The sequence below is a fragment of the Elgaria multicarinata genome, chromosome 4 (assembly GCF_023053635.1).
Source record: "Elgaria multicarinata webbii isolate HBS135686 ecotype San Diego chromosome 4, rElgMul1.1.pri, whole genome shotgun sequence".
Lineage (NCBI taxonomy): Eukaryota > Metazoa > Chordata > Lepidosauria > Squamata > Anguidae > Elgaria > Elgaria multicarinata.
The window spans coordinates 10,217,120-10,239,131 of record NC_086174.1 but is presented as its reverse complement, the minus strand read 5'-3'; the positions used below and the strand labels follow the sequence as shown (position 1 = coordinate 10,239,131).

General features: G+C 40.5%; 1 protein-coding gene across 1 annotated transcript in view; it reads right to left on the bottom strand.

Annotated features, from left to right (window-relative positions):
* Window positions 1-11,132: 11,132 nt before the first annotated feature.
* The window catches only part of XPO1 (exportin 1), a 57,437-nt gene continuing 46,557 nt past the window's right edge, over window positions 11,133-22,012 (bottom strand). The window contains exons 15-25 of the mRNA XM_063123789.1: window positions 20,948-21,104; window positions 20,384-20,547; window positions 19,495-19,629; window positions 18,537-18,720; window positions 17,535-17,641; window positions 17,228-17,422; window positions 14,836-15,004; window positions 14,133-14,267; window positions 13,857-14,016; window positions 13,643-13,739; window positions 11,133-12,193 (exon numbers count right to left, since the gene is read on the bottom strand). Of these exons, the coding sequence (XP_062979859.1) occupies window positions 12,047-12,193; window positions 13,643-13,739; window positions 13,857-14,016; window positions 14,133-14,267; window positions 14,836-15,004; window positions 17,228-17,422; window positions 17,535-17,641; window positions 18,537-18,720; window positions 19,495-19,629; window positions 20,384-20,547; window positions 20,948-21,104 (1,650 nt within the window). The 3' untranslated portion in view covers window positions 11,133-12,046. The remainder of the gene's footprint in view (window positions 12,194-13,642; window positions 13,740-13,856; window positions 14,017-14,132; window positions 14,268-14,835; window positions 15,005-17,227; window positions 17,423-17,534; window positions 17,642-18,536; window positions 18,721-19,494; window positions 19,630-20,383; window positions 20,548-20,947; window positions 21,105-22,012) is intronic.

The window sequence follows — 22,012 nt, the reverse complement described above, 5'->3', positions numbered from 1 at the left end:
TCTATTGAACCCCCCAATGCCTTTTTAATAAGGGTTTTATAAGTTGACTAACCATTGGAGGTATAATACTGCTAATGCTTCTCTTAATCATATGTTTTCGCAATATCCAATAGTTGCTTTTTTTGGGATGGAAAAGCTTCGTATCTGAACACTCTTTAATATTTACTGATGTACATATTCTCTTAAATAGTCTACCTGCTTCTTGGAAGTTAATGAATATCCAGTGTAAATGGATTTGCTGCATTGGAAAGATAAATTCCCACCTCCTATAATGTAATGGACTGAGGACCTTCCAATGTTGTAATATCATGCTTTCAACATTTGAACAGGTGGTACATCGGTGCTACTTGTGAATGGATTCATACACTGATATTTTGTCTGCTTTTGTTTAAGTCTATGTATAATATATTTTATTTTAAGAAAGCTTTACTTCCATACACACACACACACACACATTTTGTATGCATCAATTGAAATTGATACATTCTTTTATGTACTAACATTTTTTCCTTTTCTCTTTTACGGTTTTGTTGACATTTACAATAAAATATTACTTTAAACACACACACACAAGCTAGTTGGCTGCAACTAAGTAGTGGGTCTTGACCCAGCAGTTGAAGACAAGCATTCTAGACTCTCAGTAGGGTATACATGCAGTCAAGGCTGGCACTACCATAGAGGCAGCTCAGGCGGCATCCTAGAGCGCCAAGCAAAGGAGGGTGCTGAATGGCACGCCCGGAAGCGGCTTCCAGGTGTGCTGTTCCAAAGCCACCGCCCCCCAACCCCAGTGTCCTGGCTTCGAAGCCAGGAGTGGGCGCTGGGGTTGGGGGGGCGGCTTCAGTACAGTGCGCCTGCCAAGGGCGCAAAATAGTCTGGCACCGGCCCTGCATGAAGTACATGCTATTGTTTGTCTGTTGACCAGCAAATCTATCCATACCATACCACAGACTACTTTAGAAAGTCCCCTCCCTTTTGAAATAGGCTTGCCATAAATCATGCATGCTTAAGGATGCTGCTTGAGAAACCCTGCTTCCAAAAGCTTAGGACTAGTGCCAGTCTGGGTGTGCGTTTCTTTGGCTCAGGCCACAGCAGAAACAACACTACCAAATCTTTTAAATCGTACAGTTAAACTGGATGATATCCTTTAGCCACCCTTAGTGTGCATGAGACTGGGAGAGGCAGTGCCTGACCAAATTGGGCCTGTTCAGAAGACACCTTAAACCATGGCTTTAACCACGGTGAATAAGGCAAAAAGCCTTATTCGCCATGGTTTAAGGTGTCTTCTGAACTGGGCCAGTTGTCTTCTGCCAGCCAAAATAAATGCAGTTGACAAGTAAGGTCCTGAATCCAGGTACAGTTTCAGCAACTGTGTGTACAAAGGGAAAGTAAGCACTGTACTTATTTAATAAGCACAGTTGGAAGACAGTATGTCCTGGAGAAGATGCAGATGCTAGGGAAAGTGGAAGGCAAAAGGAAGAGGGGCCGACCAAGGGCAAGATGGATGGATGATATTCTGGAGGTGACAGACTTGACCTTGGGGGAGCTAGGGGTGGCGGCAGCCGACAGAAAGCTCTGGCGTGGGCTGGTCCATGAAGTCACGAAGCGTTGGAAGTGACTGAACGAATAAACAACAAAACAAAATGTCCTAATCTGAGCTCGTTTTGTGCTGACTCAATTCATTTTTGAAGCTGTTCCAAGGGCTTCAAAAATGTAATGAGGCACAGGGCTAGCATACGTTGCCCAGTCAGGCTGACAAAGTTCCTCCCGACCACCTTCCTTCCTTCCGATCATCTGAATTGTTTGCCATGAGAACCTACTATGTTGCGCTCTTCTTGCATACAGACTGGGGGCTTTGGGACCCCTGGACTTCCATCCACTGGACCGGGCCTAGTAAAGCCACTGATAGCACAAGATATACTCATCTTTCTGCTAAGCCAAATCTGTTCTGCCTCATTTTATTTTTTGTATATTGTTTTTAAATGTTTTATCTTATGTGAATTACCCAGAGAGCTTTGACTATGGGGCGGTATATAAATGCAATAAATAAATAAATTCACAGAATTTTATGGGGATCCAGATTCATCATTTTCTGCTCATAACCCTCCCATGTTTTTCCACTGCTGATGTTCAATTTGCTGGTTTGAAACAACCACATGTACTTCCAGTGTTTATGAACAAGCTTTGCCCCTTTTTATATTTCATCTGCTCACTCCCTAAAGCACTGACTTCAATTGGAGGCAGAAAGGATACAATACTAGATAGGCCATTGATCTCACTTGTTGAGTGTATTTTTATGTCTTTCGTGTTCTTAATTTTCCAGGACCTAAAATCCAGTCACCATGGCTGGCAGTGAAATCAATTGCTATCCACAGTTGTTTAAATATGTTACGGTTCTTTGGCAATCAGTCAAATCAACCTATTAAGAAACACACGAAATAATGTGGAAGAAGAATTCTCAAACACTTCTTTTTTTCCAGAATATCTTCCTCTTCCATTAATGCTGCGATCACAGCCAACTTTCAACCATTCTCTTGTTCATGTCCTCCTGCTTCTGAGAAAGAGAAGATTATGGCTGATGTATCCTGGATGATTTGTATTAATGTGTCCCGATACCAGAGAAAACTCTGGGGGACCAACATCATTAGGAGGCCGCTCTGAAATGACTTTACAGTCAGAAAAAAGTCTCTTTCACAGACTTCTAACCCAAGGTACCTGCCCAGCAAATACCTCGATTTAACACCAGACAGAAATAGATTCCTGTGGTTTCTAAGAAACAGAAGTAGGACTGAGAAGTTTGTCCTTAATTACTCCAGGTGGCTTCCCAAATTCTTCTTCAAACCCTCCTCTGTTGGCAAGAGGCTTTTTGTGGGGACCAGAGCTGCAGAATAACCCAAGGCAAAGAATGAAACAAACACAAAGTTTATTTAGGAAAACAACAGGACATGTAAGAAAATGTGTGTGTAGGATTGCAGCCTAAAAGACATAACCATCTCTGTCACTTAAGGCCCAGGTGGCCTCGGTGGAACGGAGTGCCCTTTGGTTGGTGGCCCAGCTATGCCCCTATCTGGACAGGGATAACCTGGCTTCATTTGTCTACACTCTGGTAACCTCCAAGTTAGATTACTGCAATGCATTCTATGTGGGGCTGCCTTTGAAGACGGTTCGGAACCTGCAGCTTGTGCAAAATGCAGCGGCCAGATTGGTAACAGGCACCAGAAAGTTCGAACATATAAGAACGACTCTGGCCTGCTTGCATTGGCTGCCTGTACGTTTCCAAGCCCAATTCAAGGTGCTGGTTTTAACCTATAAAGCCTTAAACGGCTTGGGACCACAATACCTGACAGAACGCCTCTTCTGACATGAACCTTGCCCGTACACTACCCTCAACTCTGGGTGTCTACTCTGACGGAAGTTCGGAGGATGGCAACAAGGGAGAGGGTCTTTTCTGGGGTGGCCCCCCAATTATGGAATGATCTCCCCGATGAGGCCTGCCTGGCGCCAACATTGTTATCTTTTCAGCGCCAGGTTAAGACTTTCCTTTTCACCCAGGCATCTAAGAGCATATACTGAGTTTTAACTGACTCCAATAGCTTTGGCCTGGCTGGGTGTTTAATTAAAAAAAAAAAAGTTAACTTTTTTTTTAAGGTTTTATGTTTTAAATTTTGTATATTGATTTTTAATGTTCAGTCTTCTTAATCCGATCTTTTTAATCTTTGTAAACTGCCCAGAGAGCTTCGGTATATAAATGTAATAAGTAAATAAATATAAATAAATAAAATACATGGTCACTAATCCTGTCTTAGAAAGATATAAAACAGAGCTAAAAGTTTTAAATTTACAAAGCTACCTCATTGTTAACAGCACATAGTTTCTGGGGGGCAGAGTTACTTTTACTCATTATAGAGACACCAAGCATAAAAGTAACTGTGCATGTGGACATCTGTGAAACATAATCAGGGCTGGTGCGTGGTTTGGAGTGGGGGGCGCACTAAGCAGCACTACCTGGATGGGTTGCTGCCCTGTAAGAATGATGTGTCTACTCATTCCTCCTCCTCCCTCCCAATCCCCTTTCCTTTTGTGTCATGTCTTTTAGATTGTAAGCCTGTGGGCAGGGACTGTCAAGAAATACTTTTGTAAGCCGCCATGAGAGCCTTTTTTGGCTGAATGGCGGCATAAAAATCCTTAAATAAATAAAATAAATAAATAAATAAATGTGGTGTGTGGCAGTGAGCAGCAGCAAGGACACACAGTACTGTGCAGTCCAGTGCCCCAAAGAGATGTGGTGTGTGAAGAAGCTGTCCTATTCCTTCTTTGAAATGCCATATCATACCCCTGAAAGATGCAATTAATAAATAGGAGTGCCTCTGAGCATGTAGAGAAAAACCAGAACCATTCACCTGTTGATGCTAAGTGTTCCAGTCAGCAGATGTGAATTCCAAGATGGCTAGACTGGTCGTGTATTTTAAATGTTTAATGTTTTAATAGTGTATTTTTAAAATTTTCTGTACATTTCTTTTCCTAGTTTTTAAAACGTACATGTTTTAAAGTTTGTAAGGCTGCCTTGAGGCCCAGTATTGGGCAAAAGGCGGGATACAAATAAATATAATAATAATAATAATAATAATAATAATAATAATAATAATAGACTTCAATACCTCACAAGGAAGCATTCCAAGAAAAAATAAGAAGAGCAAACTGTGAGAGAAATTAAGCTAGAGAGAGAGAGAGAGAGAAGCAGTGAATGGAACAATTTTGCTTAAAGGCATCCAGGAACCCCATGAAGGAAAACAGAAACAAAGAAATGGAATGCATTGTTTCATCATGTTTTCATTGCAAATCACAGGATATTTAGAGGAAACTGTAAAACAGCAAAGTCAATCAGAACAACAAAAGGAATGGCTTTACTGTGAAAAAGATGGATTAAATTTCCTAACATATTATTTCTATATTCTCTCTCTTTTCTGTCACCAGAAAATGACAACTCAGTGTGTGACCTGTGAAAAAGGCAAATATTAGTGTCCTTCTAATTTAATACTTCTGGATTTTGGGTGTGTGTGTAAAAGTTTGATAGCAATAGTCAAGCATACCATGATTTTACAGAATGCATACATTGATGGACGGGAGAACACTCGATCCAAGTCTACTAAGCAAGTAACAGTGCAACATGTTACACTGAAGTAAACACCATTGAGTTCAATGAAATTTACTCTCAGGTGCATGTATGGGATTGCAGCCTTAATCTGTCAGTCAGGGTGATGTTTTATCATTGCCACCAGCCTATCTTATATCAATTTTGCTGTGTGGGTTTATCCTGGTTGTGCTTTTTATACTGTATTTTGTAATTGTGCTTTTAACCTGTTGGTTGTTTTATTGTGGTTTTAATTTTTGTGAACCGCCCAGAGAGCATCGGCTATTGGGCGGTATAAAAATGTAATAAATAAATAAATAAATAAACATAAATCTTCAATTATGTCCAGGAAATAAGCAACTGCTGATCCAGTCTGAAAATGTCCCGTTGTAAAAGTCTGAATCTGCCGTGGGGAAGTGAGCAGATTCCTTGGAACTAATCTCGGCATGAGGACCTTCTATAAGAAAATGTTTGACCTACCCATCTAGGAAGTCTCTTACACGAAACATGACTGCACACTTGATACACTTTAGGGCAGCAAAACTATTAACTATTTTATTATAAAGAAAAATACAGCAGAAAAGAGGCAAAACAAGCTAATGGTATTCCATCTTTGTGGCTCAAGAAGAATGAACTAGCAAGGCATTCAAAATTCCAAAGTCCTTTAAGGCACATCAAAGGGAGGAAAATGGCACTGAACACATGATCCATAGTTTCTACACATCAGAGGTAAGAATTCAGGAACAAGAGAGTCTCAGATCCTCTTTTGAAAACCCTGAAACCTTCTAGAGTGGAGATTGATGACTCATGTCTTGCAACATAGACCGTTCAGTATCTTAGAAGCAATGGAAACTGCAAAGACTGCTTGGGAGAACCCAACGTGGGAAGCCCATTCAAAGATGAGATTCCCGTCTCCCCGGTTAATTCCAATGAATAGACTACAGGGGGAGTATCTGATTTTCACCTTGCCAGGGTTGATAAGGTCAGGAATTGGGAAATTCCCCTAAACTTATGGGAAAGCATTAACCGTTTGGAATACGCAGGATTGAAAAGAGGGTAGGGGACAAAGATGGTGGTTGTTTAAGTAACAAACAATGCACATAAGAAGTCAAACTGATTACCTGCACACGGTTCAGTTTAAAAGTGGCTTTGAAAGGCTATGGTTTTGTTGAACAGGCCAAGATCATCACAGTGTTATGCAATCATGTGTGGGGGCTTTTCCAGGCCACTTACGCAGTATCAGTAAAGAAACCAAGAGGAAGCGTGTGTGCAGGCATTCTTGGTGACTATTGAAGCCATTGCCAAGGACAGCCTTTCTGGGCTGGGGGATTATGGGAATTGTAGCCCAACTCATCTGGAGGGGACCAGGTTGGGGGAGGCTGGCCTAGAGGTTTGCCATAGAACTCTCAGCATAATCTGGAGGCAATTCATATTTGTATAAGGGCAGGTACTCTGTGGCAGTGAATGAGTTAAGATTTTACCAGCATTTGGTAGTATATTGTTACAAACTGTCTGAGCCGAAGTAGAGGAATATTGAAAGGGAGACATGATAGCACTCTTCAAATAGTTAAAATGTTGTCACACAGAGGAGGGCCAGGATCTCTTCTCGATCCTCCCAGAGTGCAGGACACGGAATAATGGGCTCAAGTTAAAGGAAACCAGATTCCAGCTGGACATCAGGAAAACTTCCTGATTGTTAGAGCAGTACGACAATGGAATCAGTTACCTAGGGAGGTTGTGGCCTCTCCCACACTAGAGGCCTTCAAGAGGCAGCTGGACAAGCATCTGTCAGGGATGCTTTAGGGTGGATTCCTGCATTGAGCAGGGGGTTGGACTCGATGGCCTTGTAGGCCCCTTCCAACTGTGCTATTCTATGATTCTATGATAGTAGAATTGGAAGGGGCCTATAAGGTCATCAAGTCCAACCCCCTGCTCAATTTATTTATTTAATTACATTTATATACCGCCCCAAAGCCAAAGCTCTCTGGGCGGTTTACAACAATGAAGGAATCCATGCTAAAGATCTAAGAGACATACCTCACCTTCTGATCAAATTATCAATGGTGCTTACATCGTAACAGCTGTCCAGTATCCCTGATTCCACTTGCCAATCGTAGAAGTGACATCAGTGTCCCTTTTCCTTGGTTTTACTAACTGAAGGCATCTATGTGACATCACTGGGAGACGTCATCTGGGGTTTTGTCTGTGCTGACAACACCCAATCTTTTTCAACTGATGCCAAGGAGACTGCGGAAATCTTGGTTTTTAACTAGATAGAATGAAACCTTCTGTACATATAGGTGTGCCTTGCCATGAAGTATAGTCCTTCTCTTCCATCACAACCTTTGTTAAAAAAAAGCAGCACAAAAAACTAATGCGGCAGTTGATGAACCATTCCTATTGGGACTTTGGGATAGTTTGGGTCCAGGCCACCTGCGGGATCACCTCCTCCCGTACAATCCACCCTGCACACTCAGGTCCTCTGGAAAGAACTTCCTTCAGCCAGCCAAAATTAGGCTGACAGGTATTACCCAGAGGACCTTTTCTTCTGCTGCTCCCAGACTGTGGAATGGCCTGCTGGAGGAGATTCGTCAACTTTAACAGTCTTTTAGCATTTAAGAAAGCTATAAAGACTGATCTCTTCCGGCAGGCCTATCCAGTGGAATTTTAGTATGCTTTTAGGATGTTTTAACAATGTATACTATGTTTTTAATCAGTATTTTATGTATTTTATACTTACTGTTGTTTCCCGCCTCGATCCAAACAGAGGCGGGTAAGAAATAAATTTATTATTGTTATTATCTCACATAGCACTGACATTGTGTATGCTCAGAACTGTGTGATAGATACCTTTTACAGCACAATCCAATACAATGCTACTCAAAAGTAAGTCCCATTGAGTCCAATGGTGGATAACTCCTAGGTAAATGGGTAAAAGGTTTCCTTAAAAGGATAAAGTGATTCAACTTGGCATATCTTGAAAAGATACTGCAACAAGAGATAGTTTGCTTGCCTCCCTTTTTGAGGATTGTGTATTTAGTGTGAATGAGCAGTTTGTGTTTGCACTGGGAAACAATAAACCTACTCTCTGTACACTGATCCTCCAGTATTGACACACAATACATTTTGTAACTTTGTAAAAAGCCCATTCCTTTACATATTTGCTGTCAGTATATACACGAACACTCACTAGATATGCATCTCAATGTTTCTTCTTTGCTTAAAGAGGATGAAACCTACATAACAAAATGGGTTGAAAAAGGATGTTAAGCAGGAAAGAAATCAATGGGAGACATTTGAATTCTAGACTGCTGCAAAATTATTTTTTTGGGCTGTTTAGCTTATAACTGGTATTTCAAAGGGTATTCTGCGTGATCTCTAATTTCATTTCTTACTTGGTTATTTTATGTATTTAGTTCTATGTTAAGTTAAAAGTAGGTTTTGTGTTTCTTGGGGTCATTGCAAGTTGAATGGAAAGGCAGAACATCAGTTGCCACACACATTCTCCAGTGTCACAAAGTATGCACAACCTCACATTCAAAACAGAAGGTTTAACCCATTGTCTGGTCACTATACAGATTTGCAGCTTAGAAACCACACATTTACCAGCTAGTGCTTGAACTCCTCTAACTTCAATTGGAAGTTCTGCATGTTTGAGCAGGCAACAAAGTTTATGTTGTTCATTTGTGGGTGCCCTGCTTTTATTCCACACTTCCTTGAGACTCCATCAAGTCCTTTTAAGAGAGATCTAGGAGCAATTAATACTGTGAAGCAGTTCATGTGAATGGGAGCTGCTAAAAGGGGGTGGGACCCTAGATCCCTGAAAAAGAACATGCTGGAATTCAGAGTAGTGCGGAATGGAAGCAGGGCACCCACAAAGGTCTATCCAACACTTAAAGCTATGGGGAACACTTTGCTAAGCAGGCAATCTTGTCTCCCCCCCCCCCAAAACCTGTTACAGTCAAAGGCAGTCAAATGAGCCTATATGCAATTATCTTGTATGTTTCATACCGGACTTTCTTACAAAGTAGTTCTCTTGTGAGCAGTACTGACTCCATTTTGAGGCAGCTAAAAAAAGTCCAGGCATCTTCATCCCCCACCTCCAGCAGAGATAGGACTGAGATCAATCACACAAGGCTAGGTCAAGTAATCCATTTTCTCATAGCCTTCCTAAAATGCATTCCCCAGAAGCAAAAGTGGGGGTAAAATTGAGCATAATATGAATGGCTGAATAGCAGGAGTGATAACTGGTAATCTACCTGATCATGCACATGCTAATATGTTCCTATTGTTAAACTCTAGCCGGGACACCTGTCCTTAAGACAGTCATTATTATGTAAAGTCATCCTTTGTTGAAATAATGTTTCCAGCAAGTACAGCCATCATCCCCAAACACCCTCTTTTGTTTCTCCCACAACAATTAGCATCACTTCCAGTGCTTATGAGCAGTGATATCACTGCTTTTCTCTAGATGGTATAAAAACCCTCAGGTTTTGAGTCAGGGCCCCTCTTCCCAGAGGCATGGGACCATGCTGCTGAAACCACTAGGTACCTTACTCACCCCCCCCCAAGGTGCCACACTGCTGCCAAAATTGCTGAGTCTCTCCTCCCAGAGGAAAGGCTCCTGCTCCTCCTTTCTCCTTCACCTGAGACCAGGACTTGCAACACTCACTAGTTCATGTCTACAGGAAAGGGCTCCAGCCCACGGAAAGGTATATTGCTTTTAGAGATTCCCTCTACTCTTTCCCCTGCTGTGTGAAACTGCTAAGAAAATCTCCTTCTCAGTCTTGAAACTACTTCTAAGCTTCCACTCGCTCAGCTTATTCCCCCAAAACCAGCTTGTGCATTTGAATCTGTTTAAACCTCAATAAATGTGCCATTGTGGTGTTATCCTCTTCAATGGTGTGGATCGTCTTACTTAGCCACAAACACTCTATGGCCAATGTCTAAAGATTCCTTATAAGCGGGTGTAGGTCTCGTTGGAATGTGCGCAAGTTTGTACATGACTCTAATGGGAGCACATCACGTAACAACTTCCTTCCCTTTGACAGCAAAAACAAAAAAGCACTGACAAGGCAAGTGTATATAAATTTGACAGCCATATGTGTGCACTTGCGCAACTGGGAAAGGCCAATAAAAAATGAGGTTTGTGCAAATTCCGGGGGAACAAAAAGGTGTCACAATTGGTACAGTGAAGGGATGAAAAGACAAGACAGGTTCTGCCACACAGGACCCTGCAAGGAGGACTGAGAGGGAACAACAACCCATGGTAAGCCCGATCATCTGTTGGGCGCACTGTGAGTTGTTCTGAAAATAACCCACACTGCAATAGCTTATTCGCAGGGGGTTGTTGTGCAAACTCACCCTATGTGTTCTTCTGCTCAGATAGTGCATAGAGGATTTCCAACTAAAACTCTAAATAGATAACAAAGGCACAATACAACTATTTAATTATGATATTCAAATTTTATATAAAAAGATTAACACTAATCATCTACCCTCATTTTCTTTAACAACGGCACATGAATGTTGCATTTTTAAATCAGTGTGACAGTCCAAGGACTGTAGGCAACACGGATGCCAACTGCCCGAGGAAAAGCAAGACAAACAGGTTGGAGTTTGATATACAGAAGAGAAAATTCTGGAGAAATGTTAAGCAAAAGTAACATTGATGCTGCCAAATGTTAAATTTTTTTGTTTTGTTTTTGGTCATGTTAATACACTGCTTGAGAAGAGCCACAAATAACTCAGGTGAAAAAGGTATGACAATGCTGGGTAGGCCATTAAGGATACATGTTGAAAACCTCGATTGAGAGAATACATTTGCTGAGTAACTACCACAGCAGAAATTGCTTGCAGAAGCCTCACAGCAATTGTGCGAGTATCTGCTTGACGCAGGTCTTGCATGTCCTCATGGGAATTTTCTTCTTCTACTCTAAACGCTATTTCAATTTTAAGGTGATCAGAGCATTCCAATAAAAGAATAAAGTCAAGGAAAGAAAAATAAATGTAAACCAAGTTTATTTTGCTTTTTTTAAGTAGTGTTCTTAAAGCACTACAGCATGGTAAACAATGTAAATTAGTAGAAGTCATCTCAAAAGCCAGAGTTCTTCTTTAATGAGCTTGTTAAAAAGATGCAGCCTATTCTAACAGGATAAATATTTTAACCATTTCACTTCGAGTTAATGAAGGCTCACAAATGAGCAACACTCCTCATTGAGGAAAACAAAAAGCTGTTGTCGACAAAGCGACAGCACACGCACAAAAACAAAAGAACTGTGTAAAAATAACTAACTGTACTGTGTTCCCATACTCTCTTTTTTCCCCCAAGTTGCTTTACAATGGGATGATATGCACATGATCTTGCTGCAAACTTGCCATACGACTTGAAAATCCCGGTAGCCTAGTCTTGCACTTTAGCCCCAAAGCTGCTTATGTCTGATGACGCAGCACTCATCCCCCTATCCCTAACGATTAATCTGATGGATTTACTTATTACCCTTCTCTTCTAGACTGCAGGGCAGGCTAGAAAGAAAGTGATCCCTAATTTAAAAAAAAAAAAATCTGTGTTCTAACTGGAAAAATGTATAATTTTGCAATAGACTTTACAAGTTATATGTTTTGCCTCTTTTACCCTTAGCCACAAAATGGGCATGAAGTGTTTTATTTTTATTTTTTAAAATGCCTTAATTTTCAACTTCATGCAAATCTAAATAAAGATGACCAAAACAAAAAGCTTAAACAATGGAAGGATATTTCACAGAAAATTTCTTATACAAAAACACATAAGAAAAAAGGGCCACTAGGTGACATCTTAAATTTACAAATTGGCATCATTTTGGTCAACAAATATCCAAGTCCTGTTTTCTTTTACAACAAAGCAGCTGTACAGAAAGAAAACAGCATAACTGGTTATTTTTAATCACACATTTCCTCAGGAATTTCATGTGGATTAAGGATGCCAGGGACAGACATCTGAAGTTTGTGTTTCTCCTCCTGAGCCTGTCGAAGAGCTGTTTCTCTTTCTTCCAGGAATAAGTCAGATGTGTCTTCACCTGCAAACTCCTGCAGAAATAAAAGCAATTTTAAAAAGCCGTTATAATCCAAACAGGTAGCGAAGTTTGCCAAAAGCTAGAAATACATCTAATTCGTAAAGTTCCAGAACTAGTTATCAGGAATTTAGTTTTATACAGTAATTATTATTAAAAACAACAACCTTGCACTGAAGAGTATCTTTGTTGGCATTTGTATATTTAAAACAGAGAATCAATTTTAGAAAGCAGATGCCTCAATTAGTGCAGACTTTCTCTATTGCCCTCATATCCTGGATATAACCCTGCTCATAACATTTGCTCCTCCAACTATCATTCTCAGGTCTCCTGCTCTCTTAAAATGATTCTAATGATTCTTCCTTGCTTATTATTTATTTATAATATTTCTATACTGTTCAATATCTAAAAAAAAAAAAAAACAGTAAAAAGAAAGAAGATTTAAAAAGCAAATTAAAATTGTTCAATTTAAAATAAAGGACCAGGGGCAGAAAAAGTGGCTAATCGGTTGGGGAAGGTTTTTTGAAATAGAGTTGTTTTCAGGAGGCGCTGGAAGCAGCCTAGGGTTGGTGCCTGCCTGACCTCCAGGGGCAGGGAGTTCCACAGAGAAGGGGCCACCACACTAAGGCCTAAAAGGGGCACCCTTGTAGAAAAGGGTACATAGTTGCTTTCCCTTCCTACAAATGTTAAGCCCCTCCAGGGGTTCCCATCTGGCCCTCTGGGGGAGCCCCGTCCTCTTCCCTGGCCCCACCCCGTTGCCCCCAACCACTGATTGTTGGGTGGTTTTTCCCAGCTTCTGTGCAGTTTTTTTCTCCCCCATTCTAAAAGACTGGAACGCCTCTCCTAAGGCTTAGTTACTGGCAATGTTTTGGGTATTTCGGCCCCACCCTTTCGCCTGCGGCTCGGGCCCACTGGAATGCGGCCAAGAGCTTTTCTGTAATGCCATTCAGTCCTTGGGCTGGAAAGGATCCTGTGGCCCCTGCTCTACTGAAACGAAGGCCGCGTTCACTTAACTGCGTTTATGATTATGCTTTCCCCATTGCCATCCTTTCACTATGTCAAAATTGAGACTGAATGCTCCTTGGACAAGGACTGATCTTTTTGCTTGTTACCCTGTAAAGCTAAAACTGTATTTTCCCTTCAACTGAAGAGTCAATTCAAACATTCAGGAAAAGCACACAGCACAGTCCTCACAGGATTAGATACTATGCTGTGGTTGGATAACCCCATATGACGGAACTGGGAACCAAAATTAGCTCAGGAACTAAGATGATGGCTACATTTACTAATATGGCGAAATTAACAGCATCAATATAAAGAGTGAATAGCTTTGGTTTTTTAAAAATACAAGCCTATCTCCTAATTGGGCAATATCAGTTAACGGCGCATGAGCGACTATTACAGATCTTAACAACAAACCATGTTTTAAACCAACATGCGTATAGAGACGAAATTCCAGACGTACCTTTATCTGCACTAGGAAGTCCCTAAGGTGCTCCTTGAAAGCAGGAATATCCTGATTTAAACTGAAGAGTCCTGTTACAAACAGTTTAACCTGTGCACTAAGATTTCAAAAAAAAAAAAAAAAAAAAAAAAAAAAAGACACAGAAGAGCCAATTAACAACACTAACACTTATACACAAATTCTTCTTAAAACTTTCGAAATTAAACACACTTACTCTTGCAGATGAGGAAATGCAGATTTAAGGAGATTAGCAACATACTCCTGAATAAACATTTGGTTGTTTACTGGATTTCCAGGGTTTAGAGGAGTACTTATTTTTCCTTCTTCTACTAAGTTGAACATGTATGCAAGAATTGATGCATGCATCGTTAAACCTGGTTAAAATACACAAGGGGGGGGAGAGATAGTATTTAGAACTTGCATAGGCACTTTTTCTTGCTCACTATAGCACTGGACCCACTGTCCCCTCACTTCGCTCCACAATTCTTACCAGCAGTGTGAGACGTGTCTGTTACAACAGAGAAAATGTGTTGAAGAATATCACAGAAATAAGTCTGATAAAAGCTCTGGGCAGCAGCTTCTTCTTGTGCAACATTTTGTAGAAGTGTATAAAGGATCTGAAGGCCTGGTAAAAAGCACAAAGTGGGGAAAAAAACACTTTACGAAGTTAAAATAATCCAGAGAAAAATTCAAGTTTATGTGTATGATCTACATGAAACAATATTACTGTTCTTGGAATTCAACTGGTTCATTGTCAAGGAGGAAAAATCATGGGTCTGATTAGTGAAACAGAGACCCGAAGAGGTCCACGCAAGCCAAGCCACACTGGTTTAACTGTCAGTTCTCCCCTCTGATGAAGGAATTCCTTGACATTCTTGAGAAGCTTAAAATCAAGTTTCAAATAGATTAGGTAAATATATGGAAGACACTGACCTGGTTCACACAACACCACAGCCCATTGTGGCTTAATTTACTTGCACGGGCTCCTGGGTTGTGCTGGACACCCACGTGTTGTGTGAACCCAGACAGCAAAAGTTGTTTGTGGGTTAGACAACCCCTCAAATCACCCATGGCTTGTTTTAGGGTTATTTGAGGGTTGTCTTATGTTTTGGGGCAGAGGGCGATAGTTAAACAAGCTCAGCTACCTTTATTCAAGCATGAAAGCTTAGAAAATCAGGATAAAATTTATTCACCTGTATCTGCAACATTTCTCATTGTGTGCTTGAAAGCCCAAATGATAGAGTCCAGTACTAATTTGAACTGTGCAGGTGGAATGGCCAGGAATGCTGGGAAGCAATGAGAATTTACCGCTTGTAGTAGTAAGAAAAAGTTTGTTCTGTGTTCAGGATACTCTTCAAAGTCCTAATGGCAGGGAAGGGAGGAAAAAATGAAAAAGCTGTACCTTTGACACACACATATTCAGGCAGAAATTAGTTTGGGGTTAACATTTCTTAACATTTCTTTTTAAAAAGTCTAAACAAAAGAACCCAATCTTAAACACAGCAGCTGCTCCAACACACCCACACACTTCTTTTTAAGCACCAATAGCCCCAATTTGAGAAATAGTTTCAACACAACACAAATCATGGCTTGATATACAATGGACAGACCACTAGTACTAGATTTCAAGGCTGCAACTCACATACAAGTTAATACATGAATTTGAATTCCTTGGCACTTGGCAGTATGGGACAGACACCGTTCACACCATCACATTAATCTGGACAGTTTTCAACTCTATACTTTGAACGTCTAGTATATTTCCACAAGAGTAGGATTTTCATTATTATTATAATGACGCATTAGTAGAGCATCATTAATAATAATAATAGCAGCAGCAGCACTTTACAAAGAACAGGTATGACTGGTTTCTACAAGAACAGACTTACAATTTAACATTGACACAGGGGGAAATTGAGATATGGGGAAGAAAAGTTATTGCTTTAGTTATATATAGTTTGACTTAGTTCCAATAACAGGAGTAAGCACTCTGGTGCACTCCAGATGCGACAAAACCTTGTGCAGGATCCAGGAGCAGACAGAAAGCCAGTGAAGGGATTTAAGGAATGGAGTCTCATGGTCAGAATGATGACGGGGGTGAATAATTTTGAGAGCAAAATGCTAGATGAATGCTAATAGACAAAGGTGAGACAATAGAAGATCAGAGAAGAAGACTGTAGTGGCCCAGGTGTAGACAAGATTTTTCACTGAAGTGATAGAGGGAAGCAAAATATTTTGTTGATGGGCTGAATGTGTATGGGGGAGGCAAAGGAGAGAGAAGAGTCAAAGAATGGTGGCACTGTCAATGAATGAGGAGAATGAATAAAATGAAAAATTGGGAGGAAAGATGAGATGTTCTGATTTGGACATACTGAGCTTAAGACAGTGATGATGCATCCAAGCCAAAATATCAGCGAGGCAGCTGGAGACTGGTCACCATGAAAGTTCCTTCCAGTTTGATGTAATGGAGGCATCTCATGGACTGCAGTCATCTCTGATCTTGTTTACTTCCCAGGAAATGCAGGGATTGCAAGATTTTAGTGCTAGTAACCTCCGGCTTCTTCCCCAGTTCCATCCTGTGGCCAAGCCTCCTAGAAACAGGGAGCCTACCACCGCAAGCATCACATGCAATGGGAGAAAACAGAGGAAGGAAAGAAGCCCTCTCATGACAGAGCTGGTCAATATGCACTGGAATGCCCCCTAAACTGAGATGAGTCAACCAACTGATACTAGGATGTGTTTTGGATGTCTCTGCTACACCAAACTGGAAGGAATCCTCGTGATAAGTGACCAATGTTCTCCTCCCAGTATGGTGAGAGGAAGTCCCCCAACTAACCCAATTAGTTGGATGGGTAACTGTAGGTGGTTGTGATTAGAAAGGAGGTATCACACACTGTCCTGTAGGCAGCGTCTGCAATGGCAAAGGTGTTCAATTTATGTAAGGTAAAAATAGGCAGATGGACAATAGTAAGAACTAAGCAGCATGAGAAATTCTGAAAGCTAAGGAAATCAGGGAGTTCAGAAAGGCTCCATCCTGGGCAAAAGGCTGGAGGAGCCAGAGTTCATCAGCACCAAGACAAACTTTTATCATGTGATCACTGCTTTTCTTAGATGCTTCCTCACACCTAATGGGGTAACAACATTGGGTGAAGAATGGAAGATCTGGGGCAGAAATAGCTGTTCGGGTATAGGTGGTATTGAAAGCCGTGAGAATTGATGAGGCTACCCAGGGACAAACGAAAGAGAGAGAACAGTAGAGGGCCACGTATAGAGCCTACAGAAATTTGTATATTGCCTGTACTTTACAGAAAGGCAACCAATCAGTTTTTATAGGCCTCTTTCCTAGAGTTATTCTCCTTTATATTAGGAATGTGGAAATAAAGTCTAATAGTCACTGCACAGCAAGACTCTTCATTAGCAGCAGCCTTATAAATGTCTCACACATACACACACACACACGCGGAATATTACGATTTCAAACAGAGACAGCAGAATGTGGTTCACAATGAAGAACTGGAGGCATTCCTGTTTGTACACATGAGGGGAATCTACAGAAAAGCTTTGGGTATTACAATGTTCAGTTACCTTATTGATCATATTCAGTGTGCATTCAAACACAGCATCAAATATCTGAGGTATTTCAGCAGTAATGTGTCCCCCCAGCTTGTTTACTATGATAGCCATTGTACTAAGCACTTCAGGCTCCCTAGCGGCTGGAACATTCCTCTGGTAGTCAATAAGAACCGCGTCTAGCAAAGGTGGAACGAAGTTTTCAGCTACCTGAAAAAAGGAACAGTAAGATTTTAATACACAATCTCCTATAAAATTAATTTTGTATGTGTGCGTGGGCATATAATTCATTGAGGCTGTTGAAGTTCAGGAGTACACTTACCATCTGGGGATCATTGGATCTGCTCACCCAGCCAGAAATTAGTTTTAATGTTTCCCTTTTTACTGTTCTCATACTTCTAATCAGAGGTTGTTTTGTAACCATTTCACCTGGAAGAGTTTGAAACCAGTTACAAGCCAGGAACATAGACTTTGTAAATTCAGTTTATTTTGCACATTTTCATTCCACCTTTCTGGGTTGGACTCAATGGCCTTGTAGGCCCCTTCCAACTCTGCTATTCTATGATTCTATGAAAACGTCCAAGGTGGCTACCATAATTGAAAAATCAACAAAAGAAAAGCAATTAGAAAAACAGCAGTTTAAACCAGAGCCAAGCAGCTCATCACTAAATACTTATTTAAAAACATCAAGTAGAGGGGACCAGCAGGAAAAAAGAAATCCAACCCATCTTCAAAATCCAATACCACGTGGGTCACAAGAACTTCCTATATCCCAAAACCCTTTCTTAAAGGGAAAGTCTTAACACTATGGGTGAAGGCCATTAGGAAAGACAGCAAGGCAGAGTTCCAAAGCCCAGGCATAGCCAGAGTAGGCCCTTCCTTTGGTTAACCAAATGTGCTCTGCACATTAGTGGCACAACAAGAGAGCCTCCGCTGATGATCTTTGTAACAGGCAGGCTTGCTTAATGAGCTGGCAATCGCATACATTTGTAATTACAGAAAGCCTACACCTAACGATACACAATTATCACAGAGTTTAAGTGCAAACTCTGATTTGGGGATATAAAAAAACCACAGCTGTTTGTCTTTATCTCTCCTTAGGGAGAGACTTCTGATTCCTTTAGTATAGTTAAGGATTGGGCTGTAGAATTATATACCTCCTCTCTGGTACAAATCCCCCTGCCCTCCTTCAGACTTTGAACACATTTGTCAGCTCTGTCCTTAACCATGGTTAATCTAGCCTCAAACCCAGGCCACTGGTCCCCAAACCCTAGCAAGTCATGGTGAGCATTAACCAGAGTTCTGCTAAGACAGTAATTCTTACCATTTGCTTGAATAGCTGCAGAAATATTTTCACTTAGGCACTTGTACACATTCAGCATATCTAAGTAGATTCTTCCTAGCTGAATCACAAAGGGATGGCCGACAGCTTTACACGCCCTTACATTTGTTTTCAGGATACTACCCAACTGCTTAACTGTTTCAGAGTCCTTTAGGATATCAACATTCTGTTGAATAGAAATGAACCAAGTTTGTGTATTTGGCAAACAAGGCAGACTTTCAACTAATACCATGAAAAGTGAACTTTGCTACTGTCAGTTCAATATGGGCAGATAAAGCTACAGAACTGTTACACACAGTAAACCTACACCCAAATGTCTTGCCCAGGAGGAGTGGCATCTTAAGTTTCAAATTAAGAGAAAACTTAAAAGTCTTGTGTATTGGCGGAACATGTTTTAAAAAATTATTATTAACATTGATATACTGTCTTATTTGATAAAAAGCCATCAAGGTGCTGCACAGCAACTAAAACAATAAAACTTTAAAATAAAAATAAGGACATTAAAATAGTAAAACACCAGGACATTACAACGACATAATTTAAGAGGCTAGATTAAAAGGGCTACATTAACAATAGGAGAACTAAGCACAGTTAACTATCTAAATCCCCAAGGGGGAAAACAAAGGTGAGACCAAAACCTCCCTAAAGCGGTTTCTTCTGGCAGGCAGTAGAGGACTGAGCAGGAAGCTGAAATCAGCTTGTGTAAAGAGTATGAAAATTTGCAGAAGTGAGAGTCTAATGCCTTTTGATCTCTGATATTTCTATGCTGTGGTCAGTGCATGCTAAATGTTGGACCACAAAAAAACCCACACATGCAAAAAAAAAAAAGAAGACTTTCTATTAACCAATTTTCCCTAGAAACAAGCCACATGCCAAATCATGCCCTATCAAAAAGTCAAAATTTTCTATGCTTGCAAACATCTACTGTACATCTGCTTACTTTTGTGGCCTGTTGAATGATGCTGTCCCATACTTGATTGGGGAGTAACATATATTTCTCTATCAAATGCTCTTGTACAGTCTGGTCAGTCTGTGCCCCAATCATGTATCCAACTGCTTCGTAGAAAGTATGCACCTAATTGAAGTAAAACATGTCATAATATATAAATGACTATGCCGAGAACTGAAGAACTCTACTAAACAGACTAGGATATAAATGCATTTGATAATTTAGGTTCTTCTTTAAAATAAAAGAACCGCCCAGGCAGCTTTGGCTATTGGGTGGTATAATAATGCAATAAATAAAAATAAATAAAATAAATGCTCCTATTCCAGATGTGTTCAACAGTTTGAAGTTTCATATTCCTACAATATCAAAATGTAAATTACTTTACTGCTACAGGATGAATAGGTACCATTTAGCCCAAATGTACACGTGTACACACACACACACACAGAGGTTAACACAAATGAAGAACATACATGAACCTATAGCAGCAATTAGACAAGGAATAAACTTTCACCTTTAAGAGAACACAATCTACACTATGATGTGACAAATTTGCCACTCATATAGGTGGCTAAATCTGAAGGTTGAAGGGGTATTTTGTACAGAAGATTGGAGATCAAAGAATGGTAGTTGTAGCCTGACATTGTTTTATAACAAGCACATATGTCCTCCTGCTCCTAAGACACTGGGTTGGATATTTGGAGCAGCAGGACATAAGTGCCTGAGTCCTTTCACTCACAGAATATCCCCTTCTGTGAATGAATGGGCTCCTTCAGATCCAACTCACTGAGATACTGATTTTACACCAAGTTTTCTGCACGTCCCTTAAAAGTATTTTTGTTTTGAGCTATACCAACATCAATAGCTGAGAGCAACATACCTGTTGTGGCTGAAGATCACAAATGATTGTATTAATATTGTTCAGGATCTCATCAATGAATGGCATGACCTCTCCCACCTGGACTTGAACAAAGTGTCTGCGGCATTTCTGAGCTATTTTTATGAAAGTATCACAAGCCATGTCCTGGACACCATCATGGGTTTCTGAAGAGAGTGAGAATAAAGTTGTGGATTCAAGAACCTCATTTTATAAGTTGTGTTGCTCTTTCCCAGTTTTGGGGATACTTAGTCGGATGTACGTTTCCCCCTTTCTTTATCTAATTTAACAAGTGTGTAGAACAAAATTTGACTGGCTCACTTTTCTAAATCTATGTAATACTTTAAATAGTTTCTTACCAACTCTAAGTAATACATCAGGATCTAAGGAAATGAAATCTGGAATAGAGATGCTTCTTAGACTCTTGAGTTAGATGCACACATAGCAACACTCTCAAAGTCCTATATGTTAATATATTTCAGTATCAAAAGTAAAAACAATTTCAACATCTAGGGTATATAAGGAACACATTACTGAAAAGACCATAAGAAACTCCAAGTAAGTTACCATGCATAAATTCAAATAGCTTGTTGACGACAGTCTTCAGAAATTTCCAGTGGGCTCTCAAAAACCTTGGATATTGCCCTACTATATACATTATATTGGATGCAATAATAGCTTTGTTATCTTTCCCTCGCTTTTGCTCGCAGAGTCCCAGAAGGTCCTACAAAGGAAAACAATATACATTTGAGCTGCACAACTGAAAGTTCCATTTTACTGATGATATTAAGTTAGCAATCATCGGAAGGCTCACTTTTTAAATTGCTAGTTTTGTAGATTTCAAATCTTCTTTCAAAGATACGTAAGCTAGCGACCTTTACTTTATCTTGAGATACTTCTGAAATTGTGTACTGCATGATTTCTCCTGAATCTATTTTTTTTTTATTATTATTATTATTATTATAGCACCAACATACACCATACAGAAACATAAGCCAAAGTGGGACAAGTCCTCCCCCAAATAGCCTACTAATTAACAGTCCACCCTAATGGCAATTTCACTAGATTTTCAATATTTGAAAAATGCTTTCTATTCACAGCATTCACAAAGTTTTATGAAACTTCTACTATGTCCCTGGTTTTTCTTTTCAATAAACGAATGCATTACCTTTGAGGCTGCTCCATTTCTCAAGTTGAAGTTAAGCACACCCTGGCCCCATCCAACAGCCAGAAGACTGAGTGCAGTTTGGAGCTTATAACCCCTGCCTCCTAGGGAAAACATTAGAGCAAGGGCAAGACCAACCTGGCCCCATCCATCAGCTAGAGAAGGAGCAGCTACCGGGAGATTTGTGTCTCCTCCATCCTACTGGAGAGAGCAGTCTGCTCCTACGGCCAGTTGCCCTGGACCTGCAGGGAAGCACACTCTGGCTCCGTCCATTGGCCAGAAGACTTGAGTCCTGCTGGTAGGTAGGTGTGGAGTTTCGCTTCGCAGGGGCAGGCAACCTCGTGCCCTCCAAATGTTTTGAACTGCGATTCCCACAATCCCTGACCACTATGTATGTTGGCTGGGGCTGAAGGAAGTTGTAAATCCAGAATACAAGGTTGTCTCCTCCCAAAATATTTCAACCCCCC